The 20,388-nt window shown below is 45.9% G+C and overlaps 1 protein-coding gene across 5 annotated transcripts in view; it reads right to left on the bottom strand.

The window, feature by feature from the left end:
• Positions 1-20,388, bottom strand: part of LOC106577648 (ATP-dependent chromatin remodeler CHD3) — a 64,444-nt gene that overhangs the window by 35,512 nt on the left and 8,544 nt on the right. For all 5 annotated transcript variants that reach the window (XM_014155949.3, XM_014155950.3, XM_014155951.3 and 2 more), the window contains exons 7-22: positions 19,547-19,679; positions 19,118-19,299; positions 15,369-15,641; positions 14,994-15,197; positions 14,545-14,762; positions 14,076-14,207; positions 13,754-13,850; positions 13,382-13,573; positions 13,022-13,222; positions 12,695-12,832; positions 5,713-5,834; positions 5,002-5,175; positions 4,608-4,749; positions 1,886-2,017; positions 1,641-1,758; positions 1,272-1,396 (exon numbers count right to left, since the gene is read on the bottom strand). In XM_014155949.3, the coding sequence (XP_014011424.1) occupies positions 1,272-1,396; positions 1,641-1,758; positions 1,886-2,017; positions 4,608-4,749; positions 5,002-5,175; positions 5,713-5,834; positions 12,695-12,832; positions 13,022-13,222; positions 13,382-13,573; positions 13,754-13,850; positions 14,076-14,207; positions 14,545-14,762; positions 14,994-15,197; positions 15,369-15,641; positions 19,118-19,299; positions 19,547-19,679 (2,583 nt within the window). The remainder of the gene's footprint in view (positions 1-1,271; positions 1,397-1,640; positions 1,759-1,885; positions 2,018-4,607; positions 4,750-5,001; positions 5,176-5,712; positions 5,835-12,694; positions 12,833-13,021; positions 13,223-13,381; positions 13,574-13,753; positions 13,851-14,075; positions 14,208-14,544; positions 14,763-14,993; positions 15,198-15,368; positions 15,642-19,117; positions 19,300-19,546; positions 19,680-20,388) is intronic.

Genomic DNA, 20,388 nt, shown 5'->3' with positions numbered 1-20,388 from the left:
TGTCTGGCCCTGCGGCCGTGTGAATGTTGACCTGTTTAAAGGTCTTACTCACATTGGCTGTGGAGAGCGTGATCAAACACTCGTCCGGAACAGCTGATGCTCTCATGCATGTTTCAGTGTTGCTTGCCTCGAAACGAGCATCAAAGTTATTTAGCTCGTCTGGTCGGCTCGTGTCACTGGACAGCTCTCGGCTGTGCTTACCTTTGTAGTCTGTAATCGTTTGCAAGCCCTGCCACATCCGACGAGCATCAGAGCCAGTGTAGTACGATTCGATCTTAGTCCTGTATTGACGCTTTGCCTGTTTGATGGTTCATCTGAGGGCATAGCGGGATTTCTTATAAGCTTCCGGTTTACTCCTCAATGCAATCGGAAAAATCCCGGAGCATATTCCAGTCTGTGCTACCAAAACAGTCCTGTAGTTTAGCATCTGCTTCATCTGACCGCTTTTTTATAGACCGAATCACTGGTGCTTCCTGCTTTAATTTTTGCTTGTAAGCAGGAATCAGGGGGATAGAATTATGGTCAGATTTGCCAAATGGATGGCGAGGGAGAGCTTTGTACACGTCTCTGTGTGTGGAGTAAAGGTGGTCTAGAATTATTTTCCCTCTGGTTGCACATTTAACATGCTGATAGAAATTAGGTAAAACTGATTTAAGTTTCCCTGCATTAAAGTCCCCGGCCACTAGGAGCGCCGCCTCTGGATGAGTGTTTTCCTGTTTGCTTATGGCGGTATACAGCTCATTGAGTGTGGTTTTAGTGCCAGCATCGATCTGTGGTGGTATGTAGACAGCTACGAAAAATACAGATGAAAACTCTCTAGGTTGATAGAGATACTCTACCTCAGGCGAGCAAAACCTTAAGACTTCCTTAGATATCATGCACCAGCTGTTGTTTACCTATATGCATAGGCCCCCGCCCCATGTCTTACCAGAGACTACTCTCCTATCCTGCCGATAGAGTGTATAACCCACCAGCTGTATGTTCTTAATATCGCCGTTCAGCCACGACACGGTAACACATAAGATATTACAGTTTTTATGTCCCGTTGGTAGGTATATACATGCTTTCAGTTCGTCCCATTTATTTTCCAGCGATTAAACGTTAGCTAGCAGGACGGAAGGCAAAGGCAGATTAGCCACTTATTTACTGTTTGTATGATGTTTAAAGAGCAAAAATGAAGTGCATGGAAATTGATGTAAATTCTACATGAACGTCCTTAAGTCTTGTTTTTCGATAATGGACATTATTTCAACATTCAAGAGACAGTCTACCTGGATGTCATTGTGGGGGTTCCAGTCTGAGTCGAAGATGACAACAGTGTCTGCTGTAGCCAGGTTAATACCCAGACCCCCTGCCCTGGTGGACAGCAGGAAACAGAATTGAGGAGCACCAGGAGCTGAGAGAGAGAGACAGAGAGAAAGAAAGAGAGAGAGAGAGAGAGAGAGAGAGAGAGAGAGAGAGAGAGAGAGAGGGAGAGAGAGAGCGTGAGAGAGGGAGATAGAGAAAGTGAGATGGGGGAGAGAAATAAATTGCATTAGACACTGATAATGAGAAGAAAAAAAAACATCGCAATGTTCCCTTTCATCTAAATGGCTTGTATTTGTTTCTAGAACCTGCAGTAGACTGAGTGTCTGCCTCACCATTGAACCTGTCTATGGCCTCCTGTCTCAGAGCTCCTGTGATTCCTCCGTCGATCCTCTCGTACTTATAACCCTCAAAGTCCAGGAAGTCCTCCAACAGGTCCAACATCTTAGTCATCTACCAGGGAGAGAGGAGAGAGTGGGAGGAGAGCAGGAGAGAGAAGAGAAATGGTCACGGAAGTGCTAACAGTGTGCATGTTTGTGTTTGCGTGTGTGTGCGTGTGCGTGTGTGTGTGTGTAGCAACCTGTGAGAAGACTAGCACGCGGTGTCCCTGGTCCTTCAGTTTCCTCATCATCTTCTGCAACAGAGTCAGTTTCCCAGAAGCCTTTGTGAGGTCCGTGCCCTCGTACGCTCCGCTCGCCGTCTTACGGGCTTCCTAATACCACGGTAAAGACAACACACCATGGCCATGTGATGACATATAACTCATACATTATACAGATATAACTTCTTTATTGAACGTGAATAACTGAAAGAATGTAAACTCTTTCATTTCCATGAACATTTGTGGTCATGTTTACATTAATACATATTCCTAGATTTGTTTCCCCCTTAGACTGTAATAATAGGCTAATAGGCTGAATACATTTGTAGCTATACTACTCAAACCTACCAGAATGTGTCACTGTTCTGCAATTCAGAGGTGAATTACAGTGTCCTTACTGTGGAAAATGTGATTTAATATCATTGCCCCAATGTTGATCTTGCTGTAACATGAGATAATATACACTAATATAGAGTTGCACCAACTTTTGCCCTCAGAACAGCCTCAATTCGTCGGGGCATGGAGTACTAGGTGTTAAAAGTGTTTCACAGGGATGCTGGCCCATGTTGACTCCAATGCTTCCCACAGTTGTGTTAAGTTGGCTGGATGTCCTTTGGGTGGTGGACCATTACTGATATACACGTGAAACTGTTCGGAGTGAAAAGCCCAGCAGCATTGCAGTTCTTGACACACTGAAACCGATGCACCTGGAACATCCTACCATAACCCGTTCAAAGGCCACTTAAATATTTTGTCTTGCACAGTCACCGCCTGAATAGCATACAAACACAATCCATGTCTCAATTGTCTCAAGGCTTACAAATCCTTCTTTAACCTGTCTCTTCCCCTTCATCTACACTGATTAAAGTGGATTTAACAGCTGACATCAACAAGGGACCATAGCTTTCACCTTAATTAATGAGTCTGACGCGAAGGCTATAATGTTGCTCCCAGACAAGGCCCAAATCCCTGTCATTCACATGAAGAAAATAAGGTAATACAGGGGGCGCAGATCAGGGTGTCTTGTGAGAATTCGTCGGCAAGTGGGTAACCCACCTCGACCATCCGTTCGAGACTATCCTACCAACGGGACATTAAAAACTGTAATATCTTATGTTTCACCAAGTCGTGGCTGAACGACGACACGGATAATATATAGTTGGCTGTGTTTTCCGTACATCGGCAGGACAGAACAGCTACGTCTGGTAGGGGTGGGGGTTTGTGTTATTTGTAAATAACAGCTGGTGTGCAATGTCTAATATTAAGGTAGGCTCGAGGTATTACTTGCCTGAGGTAGAGTACCTCATGATAAGCTGTAGACCACACTATCTACCAAGATAAGCTGTAGACCACTCTATCTACCATATTTTTCATAGCCGTCTATTTACCACCACAAACCGAAGCTGGCTCTAAGACCGCATTCAACGAGCTGTATAAGGACATAAGTAAACAAGAAAAGGCTCATCCAGAAGCGGCGCTCCTAGTGGCCGAGAACTTTAATGCAGGCAAACTTAGATCCGTTTTATCTCATTTCTACCAGCATGTCACATGTGCAACCAGAGGGAAAAAAACTCTCAATCACCTTTACTCCACACACAGAGACACATACAAAGCTCTCCCTCGCCCTCCATTTGGCAAATCTGACCATAATTCTATCCTCCTGATTCCTGCTTACAAGCAAAATCTAAAGCAGGAAGTACCAGTGACTCGCTCAATACGGAAGTGGTCAGATGACGCAAATTCTACGCTAAAGGACTGTTTTTCTAGCACAGACTAGAATATGTTCCTGGATTCATCCAATGGCATTGAAGAGTATACCACTTCAGTCACCGGCTTCATCAATAAGTGCATCGACGACGTCCCCCCCACAGTGACTGTACGTACATATCCCAACCAGAAGCCATGGATTACAGGCAACATCTGCACCGAGCTCAAGGCTAGAGCTGCCGCTTTCAAGGAGCGGGACATTAATCCGGAAGCTTATAAGAAATCCCGCCATGCCCTCAGATGAACCATCAAACAGGCAAAGCATCAATACAGGACTAAGATCGAATCCTACTACACCAGCTCTGACGCTCGTCGGATGTGGCAGAGCTTGCAAAGTGTTACGGACCACAAAGGGAAACACAGCCGTGAGCTGCCCAGTGACGCGAGCCTACCAGACGGGCTAAATACCTTTTATGCTCGCTTCGAGCCAAGCAACACTGAAACATGCATGAGAGCACCAGCTGTTTCAGACATCTGTGTGGTCACACTCTCTGTAGCCAATGTGAGCAAGACCTTTAAACAAGTCAACATTCACAAGGCCACGGGGCCAGACGGATTACCAGGACATGTACTCAGAACATGCGCTGACCAACTGGCAAGTGTCTTCACTGACATTTTCAACCTCTCCCTCACATAGTCTGTAATACCTACCTGTTTCAAGCAGACCACCATAGTCCCTGTGCCCAAGAAAGTGAAGGTAACCTGTCTAAATGACTACCGACCCATAGCACTCACGTTGGTAGCCATGAAGTGCTTTGAAAGGCTGGACATGGCTCACATCAACACCATCATCCCGGAAACCCTAGACCCACTCCAATTCGCATACCGCCCCAACAAATTTGATTTGATTTGATTCACCTGGTCAGTCCGTCACGGAAAGAGCAGGTGCTCCTAATGTTTTGTACACTCAGTGTATCATTATGATCATAGTTACCATGGAGGCGACGGGGAAGAGGTAGGGGTGGTTGGCACACTTCTTCAGGTCCATCATGATGTTGAGTAGAGACACCTGGTTACCTCCTCCTTTAGAGTTCAGAGCCTCAAAGTTCCTCGTCAGAATCAACTTGTAGTATTTCCTGTTATAATACATCAATGAAGAAAGACACAGTTAGTGTGTGATTGTTTTTATGATTAACTTGTTAACTACTCCCTCATTCTCTCCTTTTCAGTCTTTATCTACCATACGCCTTCCCTCCTCTCTTCCCTCACTCTTTCACTATTCCTGTCCTTTCGTCGTTCCTCTCCTCTCCTCTCCTCTCCCCCTCCATGCATCCTCCCCCACACCCTCCCCCACTCTCTCTCCACCCCTCCACCCTGCTCCTCCTTACTTCTGCATGGGGCTTAGTTCCACTCGTACGATGAGCTCAGTCTTGGCCGGCATGTTCTTGAAGACGTCAGCCTTCAGCCTCCTCAACATGTGGGGACCCAGCAGGTCATGGAGCTTCTGGATCTGGTCCTCCTTGGAGATGTCTGCAAACTCCTCCAGGAACCCCTCCAGATTACTACAGATGGAGGGAGGAGGAAGATGGAGGAAGGGAGAGAGAGAGAGCGAAAGAATGTCTGGTGAATGGAGGATATTTAGGTTGAAACATGCAAATAGAAGTACAGATGCATGATTGTGTTGTGTGTGAGTGGTTTGCATGCATATATGGCTGCGTTTAGACAAGCAGCTCAATTCCACTAATTGGTCTTTTGACCAATCACATCAGATCTTTTCACGGCAGCTCTTTTTCAGAGCTGATCTGATTGGTCAAAAGACCAATTAGTGGGAAAAAGAGATCAGAATTGGGCTGCCTGTCTAAACGCAGCCTATGAGTGTGTGCATCTATACATCCACATATGTCCAAGTCAGTGCCAGTCTATATGTACATGTTATGTGTATGTATTTCTATGGCTGTGTTTACTGTGTTTACACAGAGAGCCCAATTCTGATATTTGGCCTAATTATCAAAATACCAATTAGTGACAAAAGATCAGAATTAGTCTGTCTGTGTAAACGCAACCATTATGTGAATATGCGTGTGCGTGTGTTCCCATACTTGAAACGGTTGGGAGTGAGGAAGTTGAGCAGGTGAAACAGCTCCTCCAGGTTGTTCTGTAGAGGAGTACCAGTCAGCAGCAGCTTGTGGTCAATCGTATAGTCATTCAGACGTCTGAAGAACTGAGGAGACAAAACACAGGCAATAATTAATTGATTGATTAAACGATTGATTGATTGATTGTTGATGTTTATTGTCTCTCAAGAGGAAATTCTGTAAGGTTTCAAGTTTTATTTGTTAAGTTTTCAAGTTTTATGATTAGCGAGAGTCTTCCTGGATGGCTCGGTATTGTCTGCCTCGAAGCGAGCATAGAATGTGTTGAGCTCGTCTGGGAGGGAGGCTTCGGTGGTCACCGCACAACTGGATGTGCCTTTGTAGTCTTTAATAGTCTGTAGTCCTTGCCACATGCGAAGTGAGTCTGAGTTGTTGAACGTCAATTCAAGTTTGAGTCTGTACAGTCGTGAGCAAAAGTTTTGAGAATGATACAAATATTAATTTTCACAAAGTCTGCTGACTCAGTTTGTATGATGGCAATTTGCATATACTCCAGAATGTTATGAAGAGTGATCAGATGAATTGCAATTAATTGCAAAGTCCCTCTTTGCCATGCAAATGAACTGAATCCCCAAAAAACATTTCTACTGCATTTCAGCCCTGCCACAAAAGGACCAGCTGACATCTGGTGTGAGTGTTGACGAGGACAAGGCTGGAGATCACTCTGTCATGCTGATTGAATTAGAATAACAGACTGGAAGCTTCAAAAGGTGCTTGGAATCATTGTTCTTCCTCTGTCAAACAAGGTTACCTGCAAGGAAACACATGCCGTCATCATTGCTTTGCACAAAAAGGGCTTCATAGGCAAGGATATTGCTGCCAGTAAGATTGCACCTAAATCAACTATTTATCGGATCATCAAGAACTTCAAGGAGAGCGGTTCAACTGTTGCGAAGAAGGCTTCAGGGCGCCCAAGAAAGTCCAGCAAGCGCCTGGACCATCTCCTAAAGTTGGTTCAGCTGCGGGATCGGGGCACCACCAGTACAGAGCTTGCTCAGGAATGGCAGCAGGCAGGTGTGAGTGCATCTGAACGCACAGTGAGGCGAAGACTTTTGGAGGATGGCCTGATGTCAAGAAGGGCAGCAAAGAAGCCACTTCTCTTCAGGAAAAACATCAGGGACAGACTGATATTCTGCAAAAGGTACAGGGATTGGACTGCTGAGGACTGGGGTAAAGTCATTTTCTCTGATGAATCCCCTTTCCGATTGTTTGGGGCACCCGGAAAAAATCTTGTCCGGAGAAGACAAGGTGAGCGCTACCATCAGTCCTTTGTCATGCCAACAGTAAAGCATCCTGAGACCATTCATGTGTGGGATTGCTTCTCAGCCAAGGGAGTGGGCTCACTCACAATTTTGCCTAAGAACACAGCCATGAATAAAGAATGGTACCAACACGTCCTCCGAGAGCAACTTCTCCCAACCTTCCAGGAACAGTTTGCTGACGAACAATGCCTTTTCCAGCATGATGGAGCACCTTGCCATAAGGCAAAAGTGATAAGTGGATCGGGGAACAAAACATTGATATTTTGGGTCCATGGCCAGGAAACTCCCCAGACCTTAATCCCATTGAGAACTTGTGGTCAATCCTCAAGAGGCGGGTGGACAAACAAAAACCCACAAATTCTGACAAACTCCAAACATTGATTATGCAAGAATGGGCTGCCATCAGTCAGGATGTGGCCCAGAAGTTAATTAACAGCATGCCAGGGTGGATTGCAGAGGTCTTGAAAAAGAAGGGTCAACACTGCAAATAATGACTCTATGCATCAACTTCATGTAGTTGTCAATAAAAGCCTTTGACACTTATGAAATGCTTGTAATTATACTTCAGTATTCCATAGTAACATCTGACAAAAATATCTAAAGACACTGAAGCAGCAAACTTTGTGGAAATTAATATTTGTGTCATTCTCAAAACTTTTGGCCATGACTGTATTGTCTTTTTGAGTCCCTAATGGATAGCTCGTACCTGCTTGCCTTGTACTCGTATACATTGCGCACAAAGCCAATGAAATTAAATGCTTACTTGCAGGTTCCTTCTTGACAACGCAACAACAATAAGAAATAATAAAAGATAAGAATACGAGCATAAAGTAAATAACTCAGTAGAATAGAATAAACATTTTAGCATAAGTATAATACAGGAAGGCACCATTTATAGTCCAATATTTACACGTGTATTGGGGACAGGGGGTTTGGGGGGGCAGTGTATAATCTCGGTCATCGTCGCCGGCCTACTAGCTGCCACCGATCTATGTTTCTGTGTCTTTTGGTTATGTCTGTTTAGGTCTGCACCTGTTTTGTCTTAGTCAATTAGTGGGGTATTTAGTTTGTCTGTTTCATTTGGGGATTTCTGTGGGATTGTTTATGTGTCATGCCTTTTGGGCACGTAGGGGTATATTGCATTTTTCCTATTTACGCTGCGTGTTTTAGGCATTAGGGTTGCCGGGCTGCGTCCCATCCTTTAGTATTTTTAATACAGTAGGAGCTGTTCTCCTACTGTATTATTGTGCACCCTGCCTTGTTGCGGCATTTTTTCAATAATTATTAAACGTGTGTTTCACGGACCTCAGTCTCCTGCGCCTGACTTCACCCCTCCTTCACCCCCCCAAGTGTTTCGTGACAGTTACGGCCATGTGAATAGCGATGGAAATGCCATCTTCCGTGGATCTGTTGGAGCGGTAGGCAAATTGGAGTGGGTCCAGTGTGCCTGGCATGCTGGCCTTGATGTGGGGCATGACCAGCCTCTCGAAGCACTTTGTGAGGACAGGGGCGAGCACGACGGCGATAGTCATTTGGGCATGTCACCTGGTTTTTCTTGGGCACTGGGATGACGGTGGTCTCCTTAAATCAGGTGAGGACTATAGCCAGGGAGAGGGACAGGTTAAAGATGTCCGAGAAGACGCCTGCCAGCTGGTCAGCACACACTGAGGACACAGCCAGGGATGCCATCTGGGCCGGTGGCTTTGGGAGTACTCACTCGTTTGAGAGTTTTCCTCACGTCACCCTCGGAGAGCGAAAGCACCTGGTCATCTGGAGCAGCGAGAGTTTTCCTGGATGGCTCAGCACTGTCTGCCTCGAAGCGAGCATAGAATGTGTTGAGCTCGTCTGGGAGGGAGGCTTCGGTGGGCACCACACAGCTGGATTTGCCTTTGTAGTCTTTGGTAGTGTGTAGTCCTTGCAACATGCGGAGTGAATCTGAGTTGTCGAATGTCAATTCAAGGTTTGTATTGCCTTTTGCATCCCTAATGGATTTGCGGAGCTTGTACCTGCTTGCCTTGTACGCGTCGCGTGCCACCGAGTCATCAGGGTTCGTTCTGCTGACATTGAATGCTGCAGTACGGGCTATCAGCGTTGTACGGATATCTCCGTTCATCCAGGGTTTTTGGTTGGGGCAGTGGTGTAGTGGTGCCTGGAAATGTAGGTATAGTCTAACTTTGCCAATTTTTCTCCCAAACGGCCTGTCCGGCGAAGGAAGGGCACCCTGTCTGAAAAATTGAGAAACAATGGCATACACTATGAACCTACAACGATAAATCCCATATTGGTCTTTCACAGTTAGGCCAACCCAAGCTGTACTGTGCAGTAGGCTAATAGTAGACCTACTATTGAAACAGATAAACTGAGTCAGAAAATCACAGGTTACAGATTTCCCCCAATTTTTATAAGTCACACTTTTTTTTACAGGAAAACAACATAATTGTATGTTCTAAGTCAATAACAATGCTTAAACCACATCAGGAGACCACTTTTGAGGTCTGGGAAAATCTAAGAAATTTAGATTTTTGAGAGTAGTTACCCTTTACTTCACGTGTGCAGGCACCTAGGACTATTGTTTGATTAGCGTGTTTCTAGCACATGAGATGGAGTTTGCAAAGGAAATGGCCACTGGAATGACGCAAATAATCATGATGTTTCTGACAGGTAGGCTACTTTGTATCTAGTTACCATATAATATAGAAGGTTTTTGGGAAAGCATTTCAATCTACCAGAAGACGTGTTTGCCTATCATTAGCATCACTATATTTTTCCTGTTCCTTAATTGTTTGACGTTTTACTTCATATTATGAGGCATGTCTTACCTTGCTTCAAAGTAGCATGTAGCTAAAATCCACCCTACTGTAGAAACGTGGAGGCAATTATTTTTTATAAAGACTTCCTCATATGTGTTCTCCTGTTCTATTGGTTTTCTTTCAACTTTGTTTCATTGTCTAGCAGCCAAAGGCATTATCCTAATCATGTTAGCAACCCATGTTGCTATGCCCTCCGACGAACCATCAAGATCGAATCATACTACACTGGCTCCGATGCTCGTCGGATGTGACACGGTTTGCAAACTGTTACAGACTATAAAGGGAAGGACAGCCGAGAGGTACCCAGTGACACGAGCCTACCAGACGGGCTAAATAACTTCTATGCTCACTTCGAGGCAAGTAACACTGAAACATGCACGAGAGCATCAGCTGTTCCGGACGACTGTGTGATCACACTCTCCACAGCCGATGTGAGTAAGACTTTTAAACAGGTCAACATTCACAAGGCCGCAGGGCCAGATGGATTACCAGGACGTGTACTCTGAGCATGCACTGACCAACTGGCAAGTATCTTCACTGACATTTTCAACCTCTCCCTGTCTGAGTCTGTAATACCAACATGTTTCAAGCAGACCACCATAGTCCCTGTGCCCAAGAACACTAAGGAAACCTGCCTAAATGACTACCGACCCGTAGCACTCGTCTGTAGCCATGAAGTGCTTTGAAAGACTGGTCATGGCTCACATCAACACAATTATCCCAGAAACCCTAGACCCACTCCAACTTGCATACCGCCCAAACAGATCCACAGATAATGCCATCTCTATTGCACTCCACACTGCCCTTTCACACCTGGACTAAAGGAACACCTATGTGAGAATACTATTCATTGACTACAACTCAGCGTTCAACACCATAGTACTCTCAAAGCTCCTCACTAAGCTAAGGACCCTGGGACTAAACACCTCCCTCTGCAACTGGATCTTGGACTTCCTGACGGGCGGTCCCCAGGTGGTAAAGGTAGGTAACAACACATCCGCCACACTGGTCCTCAACACAGGGCCCCTCAGGGGTGTGTGCTCAGTCCACTCCTGTACTCCCTATTCAAACATGATTGCACGGCCAGACATGACTACAACACCATCATTAAGTTTGCCAATGACACAACAGTGGTAGGCCTGATCACCGACAACGATGAGACAGCCTATAGGGAGGAGGTCAGTGACCTGACCGTGTGCTGCAAGGACAACAATCGCTCCCCCAATGTGATCAAGACAAAGGAGATGATTGTGGACTACAGGAAAAGGAGGACCGAGCACGCCCCCATTCTCATCGACGGGACTGTAGTGGAGCAGGTTGAGAGCTTCAAGTTCCTTGGCGTCCACATCACCAACAAACTAACATGGTCCAAGCACGCCAAGACAATCGTGAAGAGGGCACAACAAAACCTATTCCCCCTCAGCAGACTGAAAAGATTTGGCATGGGTCCTCAGATCCTCACAAAGTTTTACAGCTGCACCATCGAGAGCATCCTGACGGGTTGCATCACTGCCTGGTATGGCAACTGCTCGGCCACCGACCGCAAGGCACTACAGAGTGTAGTGAGTACGTGTAGTGCGTACGTGTAGTGCGTACGGCCCAGTACATCACCGGTGCCAAGCTTCCTTCCATCCAGGACATCTATACCAAGCGGTGTCAGAGGAAGGCCCCACAAATTGTCAAAGACTCCAGCCACCCCAGTCATAGACTGTTCTCTCTGCTACTGCAAGGCAAGCAGTACCAGAGAGCCAAGTCTAGGTCCAAGAAGCTTCTAAACAGCTTCTACCCCCAAGCCATAAGACCCCTGAACAGGTCATCAAATGGCTACCCAGACTATTTGCATCCCCCCCTTCTACGCTGCTGCTACTCTCTGTTATTATCTATGTATAGTCACATTAATAACTCTACCTACATGTACAAATTACCTCAATTACCTCGACACCGGTACCCCCGCACATTGACTCTGTACCGGTACCCTGTATATAGCCCCGCTGTTGTTATTTACTGATGCTCTTTAATTATGTGTTACTTTTATCTCTTACTTGTTTTTGTATTTTCTTAAAACTGCATTGCTGGTTAAGGGCTTGAAAGTAAGCATTTCACTGTAAGAGGTACACCTGTTGTATTCGGCACATGTGACAAATATAATGTGATTTGATTTGTTGCATCTTTAAATCCCCCCTCTTTGGATAGTTCAATTCTCTGTCCATGATACCGCTTGTATGTGCAGTGCTCATTTTTACAACTTGGTATTTTCCCGCAAATTGCATTTTGGAACGTTCACACGTAGGCCTACTTCCGTGTGTACATAGCTGCGCCTAAAATGTGATGAAATAATAGTTTATCAACATTTTAAACTAAACATTCCAATCTGTTCCATCAGCCCTATTAGTCGATATGGCGTAAACCTCCACTACCTTGATACCTATCAGGGGGGATTAAGAAGTGAGTATACAGCAATGCCCACTGAAAAATAAGTGGGTATATGGCGTATACCTGCGTATACCCTCCACTACACCACTGGGTTGGGGTATATCCGGATTCTTATTGTGGGTACAACATCATCAACACATTTCCTAATGAAGTCTGTGACTGACGATGTATATTCCTCAATGTTGATGGATGAGTCCTGGGTGGATGAATCTTTGACCGTATTCCAATCAGTATTCTCAAAAATCTCCTGCAGCATTGAGCCTCTCTCCTCTGCCCAGCTCCTCACTATTCTCTCTGTTGGTGTCTCCCTCTTGAGTTGCTGCGTGTAGGCGGGGAGTATGAACAGAAAGACGCGATCTGATTGGCCAAAGTTAAATACAGTACAAACGCACACACACACAAAACCAAACAGGTGCAGCCTACCTTGCTCTGGTTGTTCTTGAGGCGGTGGGCTTCGTCCACCACTAGACAGGCCCAGTCTATAGACTTCAGGGAGGTCTGGTCTATCGTCACCAGCTCATAGGACGTCAACAGGACATGGAACTTTATAGGGGCTTCTCTCTGGAGAGGAGAGAGAGGAGGAGGGGGGATAGAGAGGGGAGAGGGGGAGAGGGACAGAGAGAAACAGAAGCAGATATTTAAAAAAAAAAAAATGTAAGGATGGGATGAACAGATCTGAGCTTTCTCTCATGTCGTTCCTCTGCCCCTTCCTCCCCTCCTCTTCCCTCCCTCCCTCCCCTCCGTTCTCACCCTCAGTTTGAAGGTTTTCTTCCCTCCTCGTACGGCCGTGTCGTCGAAGGTCAGCTCGTTCTCTCTGATGATGGCTCTGCTGTCCTTGTCCCCTGTGTAGGTCACCACGTAGAAGTCAGGGGCCCACATCTCAAACTCTCTCTCCCAGTTAATGATGGTGGAGAGGGGGGCGCTCACCAGGAACGGGCCCCTTGTGTGGCCCTTGGTGGGGGGAAGACGGGAGGAGAGAGATTTTTTTTTTACAAAGATGAATAGAATAATTTATTAATAATTTATTATTCTATTAAAATGACCACATGATACTCAAGAGGGAATTTGCATAGCACACAGAACACAAGGCTCCTAACGGTACCGTCCTACCTCTTTGAAGAGTGAGTAGAGGAAGACGATGGTCTGGATAGTCTTGCCCAGCCCCATCTCGTCTGCCAGGATGGTGTCAGTGCCCTGTGCCCAGGAGAAACGCAGCCAGTTGAGCCCCTCCAGCTGGTAGAGGTGCAGAGTGCCCCCCGTCGCTGTCACAAAGTCTGGCTGCTCCTCGTACTTTATCGTAGGCTGGAAGATAAAGAGAAAGAGGGATGGTGATGTAAGGAGGGAAAAAGGAGATAAACATCATTGACATCCTTGTACAGAATGACACTAGAGTTTTGACTTGGTAGTGAGAGTTGATCGGCTAATGGAATGACGACCAATAGATGTGGCTGTTACGGAGTGAGTGAGCCAATCAGAACTCACGTCGTTGACAGGTGATCTGTGGGGGTCTTCGCTCTCTTCCATCCTCATCCTCCTCATCCTCCTCGGCATGTCTGGGGCCTCCTTCATCACCTCATCCCTGAATCAATCAATCAATCAATCAATCGATCCATCAATCAATCTATCAATCATCAATCCAGTGTCCCTGAGCTATTTACAACATCATACAAGGTTCGCCAAACTTGGTTTGTGATGTAGAACTGTGACGTTCACCATGTTGACACTGACATTATTAAGACAGATTCACTGTAGTAGTGTTTAGTGCCAACATGGATGCCATTTGGCAAGGACAGTAGTCCAGTACCTGTGTGCCCAGTAGTTGGCCTTGTGAATGACAAACTCTGGCATCTCCAGATCGTCTCTCTCCCATGTGCACTGGTCGTAGGTCAGGTCTCTCCACTTGACCAGGTAGTGGTATATCCCTTTCTTGTCCATACTGGGAAACACACACACACACACACACACACACACACACACACACACACACACACACACACACAACACACACACACACACACACACACACACACACACACACACACACACACACACACACACACACACACACACACGTACACACACATTATGGCCAGAACTGCCGACAATCAATAAACTAGCGCACACACACATACACACACCCCCCCGCCTCACACACACACACCCCGCCCGCCCACTCACCCCCATCTCACACACCCCAACCCGCCCAGCCCCATATCACACACACACACCCCGCCCGCCCACTCACCCCCAGCACACCCCACATGCACACGTACCTGTGGTTGATGATGCGGTGGACCATCATCCATTCAGGCTTGATGCCGTATTTATAGAACTTGTCATCCAGGGCAGCATAGTCTGGGTCTTTTAGTCTCCTCTTCTCACTCTTAAGACTCTCCTCCTCTCCCCCCGACCCATAGTCCAGACTGGGAGGCTCATCCATATCTGTCTTCCTCTGGTAGTTACGGAACATCACCGAGTGGAAGATCTCCAGCTAGAGGGATGGAGGGATGAAAAAGAAGAGAGGAATAGATGGAGGAAAGAGGGAATGTGTTGAATGAAAACAAGGAAGGGAAGTGTGTAGGATACTTGCATGCTAAGTGTCTTGTCGTTTTTCATATCATTACATCAGCCTCTTCTCCAACTGTTTCACTCTCTCTTTCTCCCTCTCTCTCTCCCTGCCTGCCTACTTCTCTCTCCCTCTCCTCTCATCTCTCTCTCTCACCTGTAGTTCGGTGATCCAGGTACAGTGCCAGTAGGACTGTCCGGTCAGCTTGACAAAGAACTCCCTCTCGGCCCTGCCCTTCATGGGGGGTGGCAGGGGAGCATCAGGAGGGGTATCGGGGTCGGGGGGCACGGGTACAGGATCGGGGGGCTCACCCCATCGCCAGTGGAGGATCCTCTGTACCCTGCCCTTGATAGCAGGACACTGGGGGTAGAAGATGAAAATGAAGAATCAGAATAGATTAGAGTAAGGTAAAGTAGAGTAGATTGAATAGAATACAATAGGAAAGCTTTATTGTCCACACAATGTGGACATTTTGCATTTGGCCTCATAGTGGCATTGTGCACATAATGATAACAAACAAACAAGACTTACAGTGCAGCGTGGACACAGCCACTCTCCGTTGGGGATCTCAGGCAGGGGCGGGTTGAGACAGTGGATGTGGTAGGAGGAAGTGCAGGTGTCACAGCATAATAGTTCCCCCCCATCTTTACAAACCCTGCAGAACTCAATGTGGTCATCCTCCTCTTCCTCCAGTCCTACCAGCAGTCCAACCCCAGGTACCTCTGGTACCACCATGTCCTCAATCTCCTCCTCAAACTCCTCAAAGTCCTCATCCTTCGCTTCCCACTGGATCCCCTCTTTCTCCTGCAGGAGAAGAGGAGAGGAAGAGGACAGGAGAGGAGAAGAGGAGAGGAGGAGGAGAAGAGGAGAGAAAGAGGACAGGAGAGAAGAAGAGGAGAGGAAGAGGACAGGAGAGGAGAAGAGGAGAGGAGGGGAGGAGGACAGGAGATGAGAAGAGGAGGAGGACAGGAGAAAAGGAGAAGAGGAGAGGAGGAGGACAGGAGAAGAGAAGAGAAGAGGAGGACAGGAGAAGAGTGCATGGGGAATTAATAGGTAAATAAAATAATTTGATCCATTACCCATTATCATCATCATTGGTAGGGTTTATAAGTCTGATGATACCTTACAGTGCATTCAGAAAGTACTCAGACCCCTTGACTTTTTCCATACCCCTTCTGTTACGTTACAGCCTTATTCTAAAATGTATTAAATAAAAAAACAATCTCATCAATGAACACACAATACCCTAAAATGACAAGGCAAAAACAGGTTTTTAGAAATGTTTGCAAATATATTTAAAAAAAATCAGAAATACCTTACTTACATAAGTATTCAGAGCCTTTGGTATGAGACTCGAAATTGAGCTCAGGTGCATCATGTTTCCATGAATCATCCTTGAGATTTTTCTACAACTTGATTGGAGTCTACCTGTGGTAAATTCAATTGATTGGGCATGATTTGGAAAGGCACACACCTGTCTATATAAGGTCCCACAGTTGACAGAGCATGTCAGAGCAAAAAACAAGCTATGAGGTCAAAGAAATTGTACATAGAGCTCAGAGACAGGATTGTGTTGAGGCACAGATCTGGGGAAGGGTACCAAGATAGTTCTGCAGCATTGAAGGTCCCCAAGAACACAGTGGCCTCCAGGCTCCGCCGGGCCAAACTGAGCAATCGGGGGAGAAGGGCCATGGTCAGGGAGGTGACCAAGAACTCGATGTTCACTCCGACGGAGCTCCAGAGTTCCTCTGTGGAGATGGAATAACCTTCCAGAAGGACAACCATCTCAGCAGCACTCCACCAATCAGGCCTTTATAGTAGAGTGGCAAGCTGAAAGCCACTCCTCAGTTTTTCAGCAGCAGGGACTGGGAGACGAGTCAGGATCATGGGAAAGATGAACAGAGCAAAGTACAGAGAAATCCTTGATGAAAACCTGCTCCAAAGCGCTCAGGACCTCAGAATGGGGCGAAGGTTCACCTTCCAACAGGACAACAACCCTAAGCACACATCCAAAACAACGCAGGAGTGTCTTCGGGAAAAGTCTCTGAATGTCCTTGAGTGGCCCACCCAGAGCCCGGACTTGAACCCGGTCGAACATCTCTGGAGAGACCCGAAAATTGCTGTGCAGCAACGCTCCCCATCCAACCTGACAGAGCTTGAGATGATCTGCAGAAAAGAATGGGAGAAACTCCCCAAATACAGGTATGCCAAGCTTGTAGCGTCATACCCAAGAAGGCTTGAGTCTGTAATCGCTGCCGAAAGTGCTTCAACAAAGTACTGAGTAAAGGGTCTGAATACTTACATACAGTTGAAGTCGGAAGTTTACATACACTTAGGTTGGAGTCATTAAAACTCGTTTTTCAACCACTCCACAAATTTCTTGTTAACAAACTATAGTTTTTGACAAGTCAATTAGGACATCTACTTTGTGCATGACACAAGTAATCTTTCCAACAATTGTTTACAGACAGATTATTTTACTTATAATTCACTGTATCACAATTCCAGTGGGTCAGAAGTTTACATACACTAAGTTGACTGTGCCTTTAAACAGCTTGGAAAATTCCAGAAAATGATGTCATAGCTTTAGATGCTTCTGAAAGGCTAATTGACATAATTTGAGTCAATTGGAGGTGTACCTGGGGATGTATTTCAAGGCCTACCTTCAAACTCAGTGCTTCTTTGCTTGACATCATGGGAAAATCAAAAGAAATCAGCCAAGACCTCAGAAAACAAATTGTAATCTTCCACAAGTCTGGTTCATCCTTGGGAGCAATTTCCAAACGCCTGAAGGGACCACGTTCATCTGTACAAACAATAGTACGCAAGTATAAACACCATGGGAACACGCAGCCATCATACCGCTCAGGAAGGAGACGCGTTCTGTCTCCTAGAGATGAAAGTACTTTGGTGCGAAAAGTGCAAATCAATCCCAGAACAACAGCAAAGGACCTTGTGAAGATGCTGGAGGAAACAGGTACAAAAGTATCTATATCCCCAGTAAAACTAGTCCTATATCGACATAACCTGAAAGGCCGCACAGCAAGGAAGAAGCTACTGCTCCAAAACAGCCATAAAAAAGCCAGACTACGGTTTGCAACTGCACATGGGGACAAAGATTGTTTTTTTTTGAGAAATGTCCTCTGGTATGATGAAACAAAATTAGAACTGTTTAGCCATAATGACCATCGTTATGTTTGGAGGAAAAAGGGGGAGGCTTGCAAGCCAAAGAACACCATCCCAACCGTGAAGCCCGGGGGTGGCAGCATCATGTTGTGGGGGTGCTTTGCTGCAGGAGGGACTGGTGCACTTCACAAAATAGATGACATCATGAGGCAGGAAAAATATGTGGATATACTGAAGCAACATCTCAAGACATGAGTCAGGAAGTTAAAGCTTGGTCGCAAATGGGTCTTCCAAATGGACAATGACCCCAAGCATACTTCCAAAGTTGTGGCAAAATGGCTTAAAAGCAACAAAGTCAAGGTATTGGAGTGGCCATCACAAAGCCCTGACCTCAATCCTATAGAAAATTCGTGGGCAGAACTGAAAAAAGTGTGTGCGACCAAGGAGGCCTACAAACCTGACTCAGTTACACCAGCTCTGTCAGGAGGAATGGGCCAAAATTCACCCAACTTATTGTGGGAAGCTTGTGGAAGGCTACCCGAAATGTTTGACCCAAGTTAAACAATTTAAACGCAATGCTACCAAATACTAATTGAGTGTATGTCAACTTCTGACCCATTGGGAATGTGATGAAAGAAATAAAAGCTGAAATAAATCATTCTCTCTACTATTATTCTGACATTTCACTTTCTTAAAATAAAGTGGTGATCCTAACTGACCTAAAACTGGGCATTTTTACATGGATTAAATGTCAGGAATTGTGAAAAACTGAGTTTAAATGTCTTTTTCTAAGGTTTATGTAAACTTCCTACTTCAACTGTAAATGTGATATTTCCGGGTTTTTTAAATAATTTATTTAGCAAAAATGTCTAAAAAACAGTTTTTTCTTTGTCATTATGGGGTATTGTGTGTAGATTGAGGAGGGGGGAAAAAACGATTTAATCCATTTTAGAATAAGGCTGCAACGTAACAAAATGTGTAAAAAGTCAAGGGGTCTGAATACTTTCCGAAAGCTCTCTGTAAATAGAGTACACACTAAAAGTAGCATTACACGCAGCTCTGTTTGTAATGCTGACATAAACAATCAGTCAAATAGGCAGACTTGAGGATTATTAACACCAACTTTGAGGATTACGGTATGGTACGGTACTCACACAGTGGGGGCAACTCCACTTGCCCTCGGGGGCCTTCTCCAGCTCAGGCTCCAGACAGACCAGGTGGTAGGCCCTAGGACAGGTGTCACACAGAATGATCTCCCCTCCCTGCTGGCACACCTCACAGTAGTCCTGGTGGTCTGTCTCATAACCATCCCCCTCCACCTCACCCTCATCCAGCACTGCGAGAGAGAGAGAGAGAGAGAGAGAGAGAGAGAGAGAGAGAGAGAGAGAGAGAGAGAGAGAGAGAGAGAGAGAGAGAGAGAGAGAGAAATTGGGGCAGGAAAAATGAGGAGGGAAAAGGGAACGGGATAAGAGAGGGGGTTGACAGAGAGGGAGAAGGAGAAAAGACAGAGAGACATCATATGCTGAGCATAAGTCAAACAGATTCAGAGTTTATAACCTTTTTTTAAGGAACATTTTGTTTACTTTTCTTATTCTTCTTGGCCGGACGTCCTCTCTTGTTCTTCTTGACCTGGGAGGAGCTGTCGGAGCGGACCGAGGAGCTGTGGACACTGGAGTCCTCCTGCAGCGAGTCCTCCTCATCAACATCATCACAACTCTGAGAGGAAGGGATGGAGTTAGATATATACATAAACTCAGCAAAAAATGAAATGTCCCTTTTTCAGGACGCTGTCATTCAAAGATAATTTTAAAAATCCAAATAACTTCACAGATCTTCATTGTAAATCGTTTAAACACTGTTTCCCATGCTTGTTAATGAACAAGCACCTGTTGAACGGTCGTTAAGACACTAACAGCTTACAGACGGTAGGCAATTAAGGTCACAGTTATGAAAACTTAGGACACTAAAGAGGCCTTTCTACTGACTCTGAAAAACACCAAAAAAAAGATGCCCAGTGTCCCTACCCATCTGCGTGAACATGCCTTAGGCATGCTGCAAAGAGGCATGAGGAGTGCAGATGTGGCCAGGGCAATAAATTGCAATGTCCGTACTGTGAGACGCCTAAGACACAGCTACAGGGAGACAGGAAGGACAGCTGATCGTCCTCGCAGTGGCAGACCACGAGTAACAACACCTGCACAGAATCGGTACATCTGAACATCACACCTGCGGGACAGGTACAGGATGCCAACAACAACTGCCCGAGTTACACCAGGAACGCACAATCCCTCCATCAGTGCTCAGACGTTCCGCAATAGGCTGAGAGAGGCTGGACTGAGGGCTTGTAGGCCTGTTGTAAGGCAGGTCCTCACCAGACATCGTCGCTGGACAAGACAGGACTGGCAAAAATTGCTCTTCACTGACG

Source organism: Salmo salar, chromosome 18 (genome assembly GCF_965601325.2).
Source record: "Salmo salar chromosome 18, fSalSal1, whole genome shotgun sequence".
In the NCBI taxonomy this organism is placed as follows: Eukaryota; Metazoa; Chordata; class Actinopteri; order Salmoniformes; family Salmonidae; genus Salmo; species Salmo salar.
Note: the sequence above shows the minus strand (reverse complement) of the source record. Positions and strands in the feature narration are given on the sequence as shown.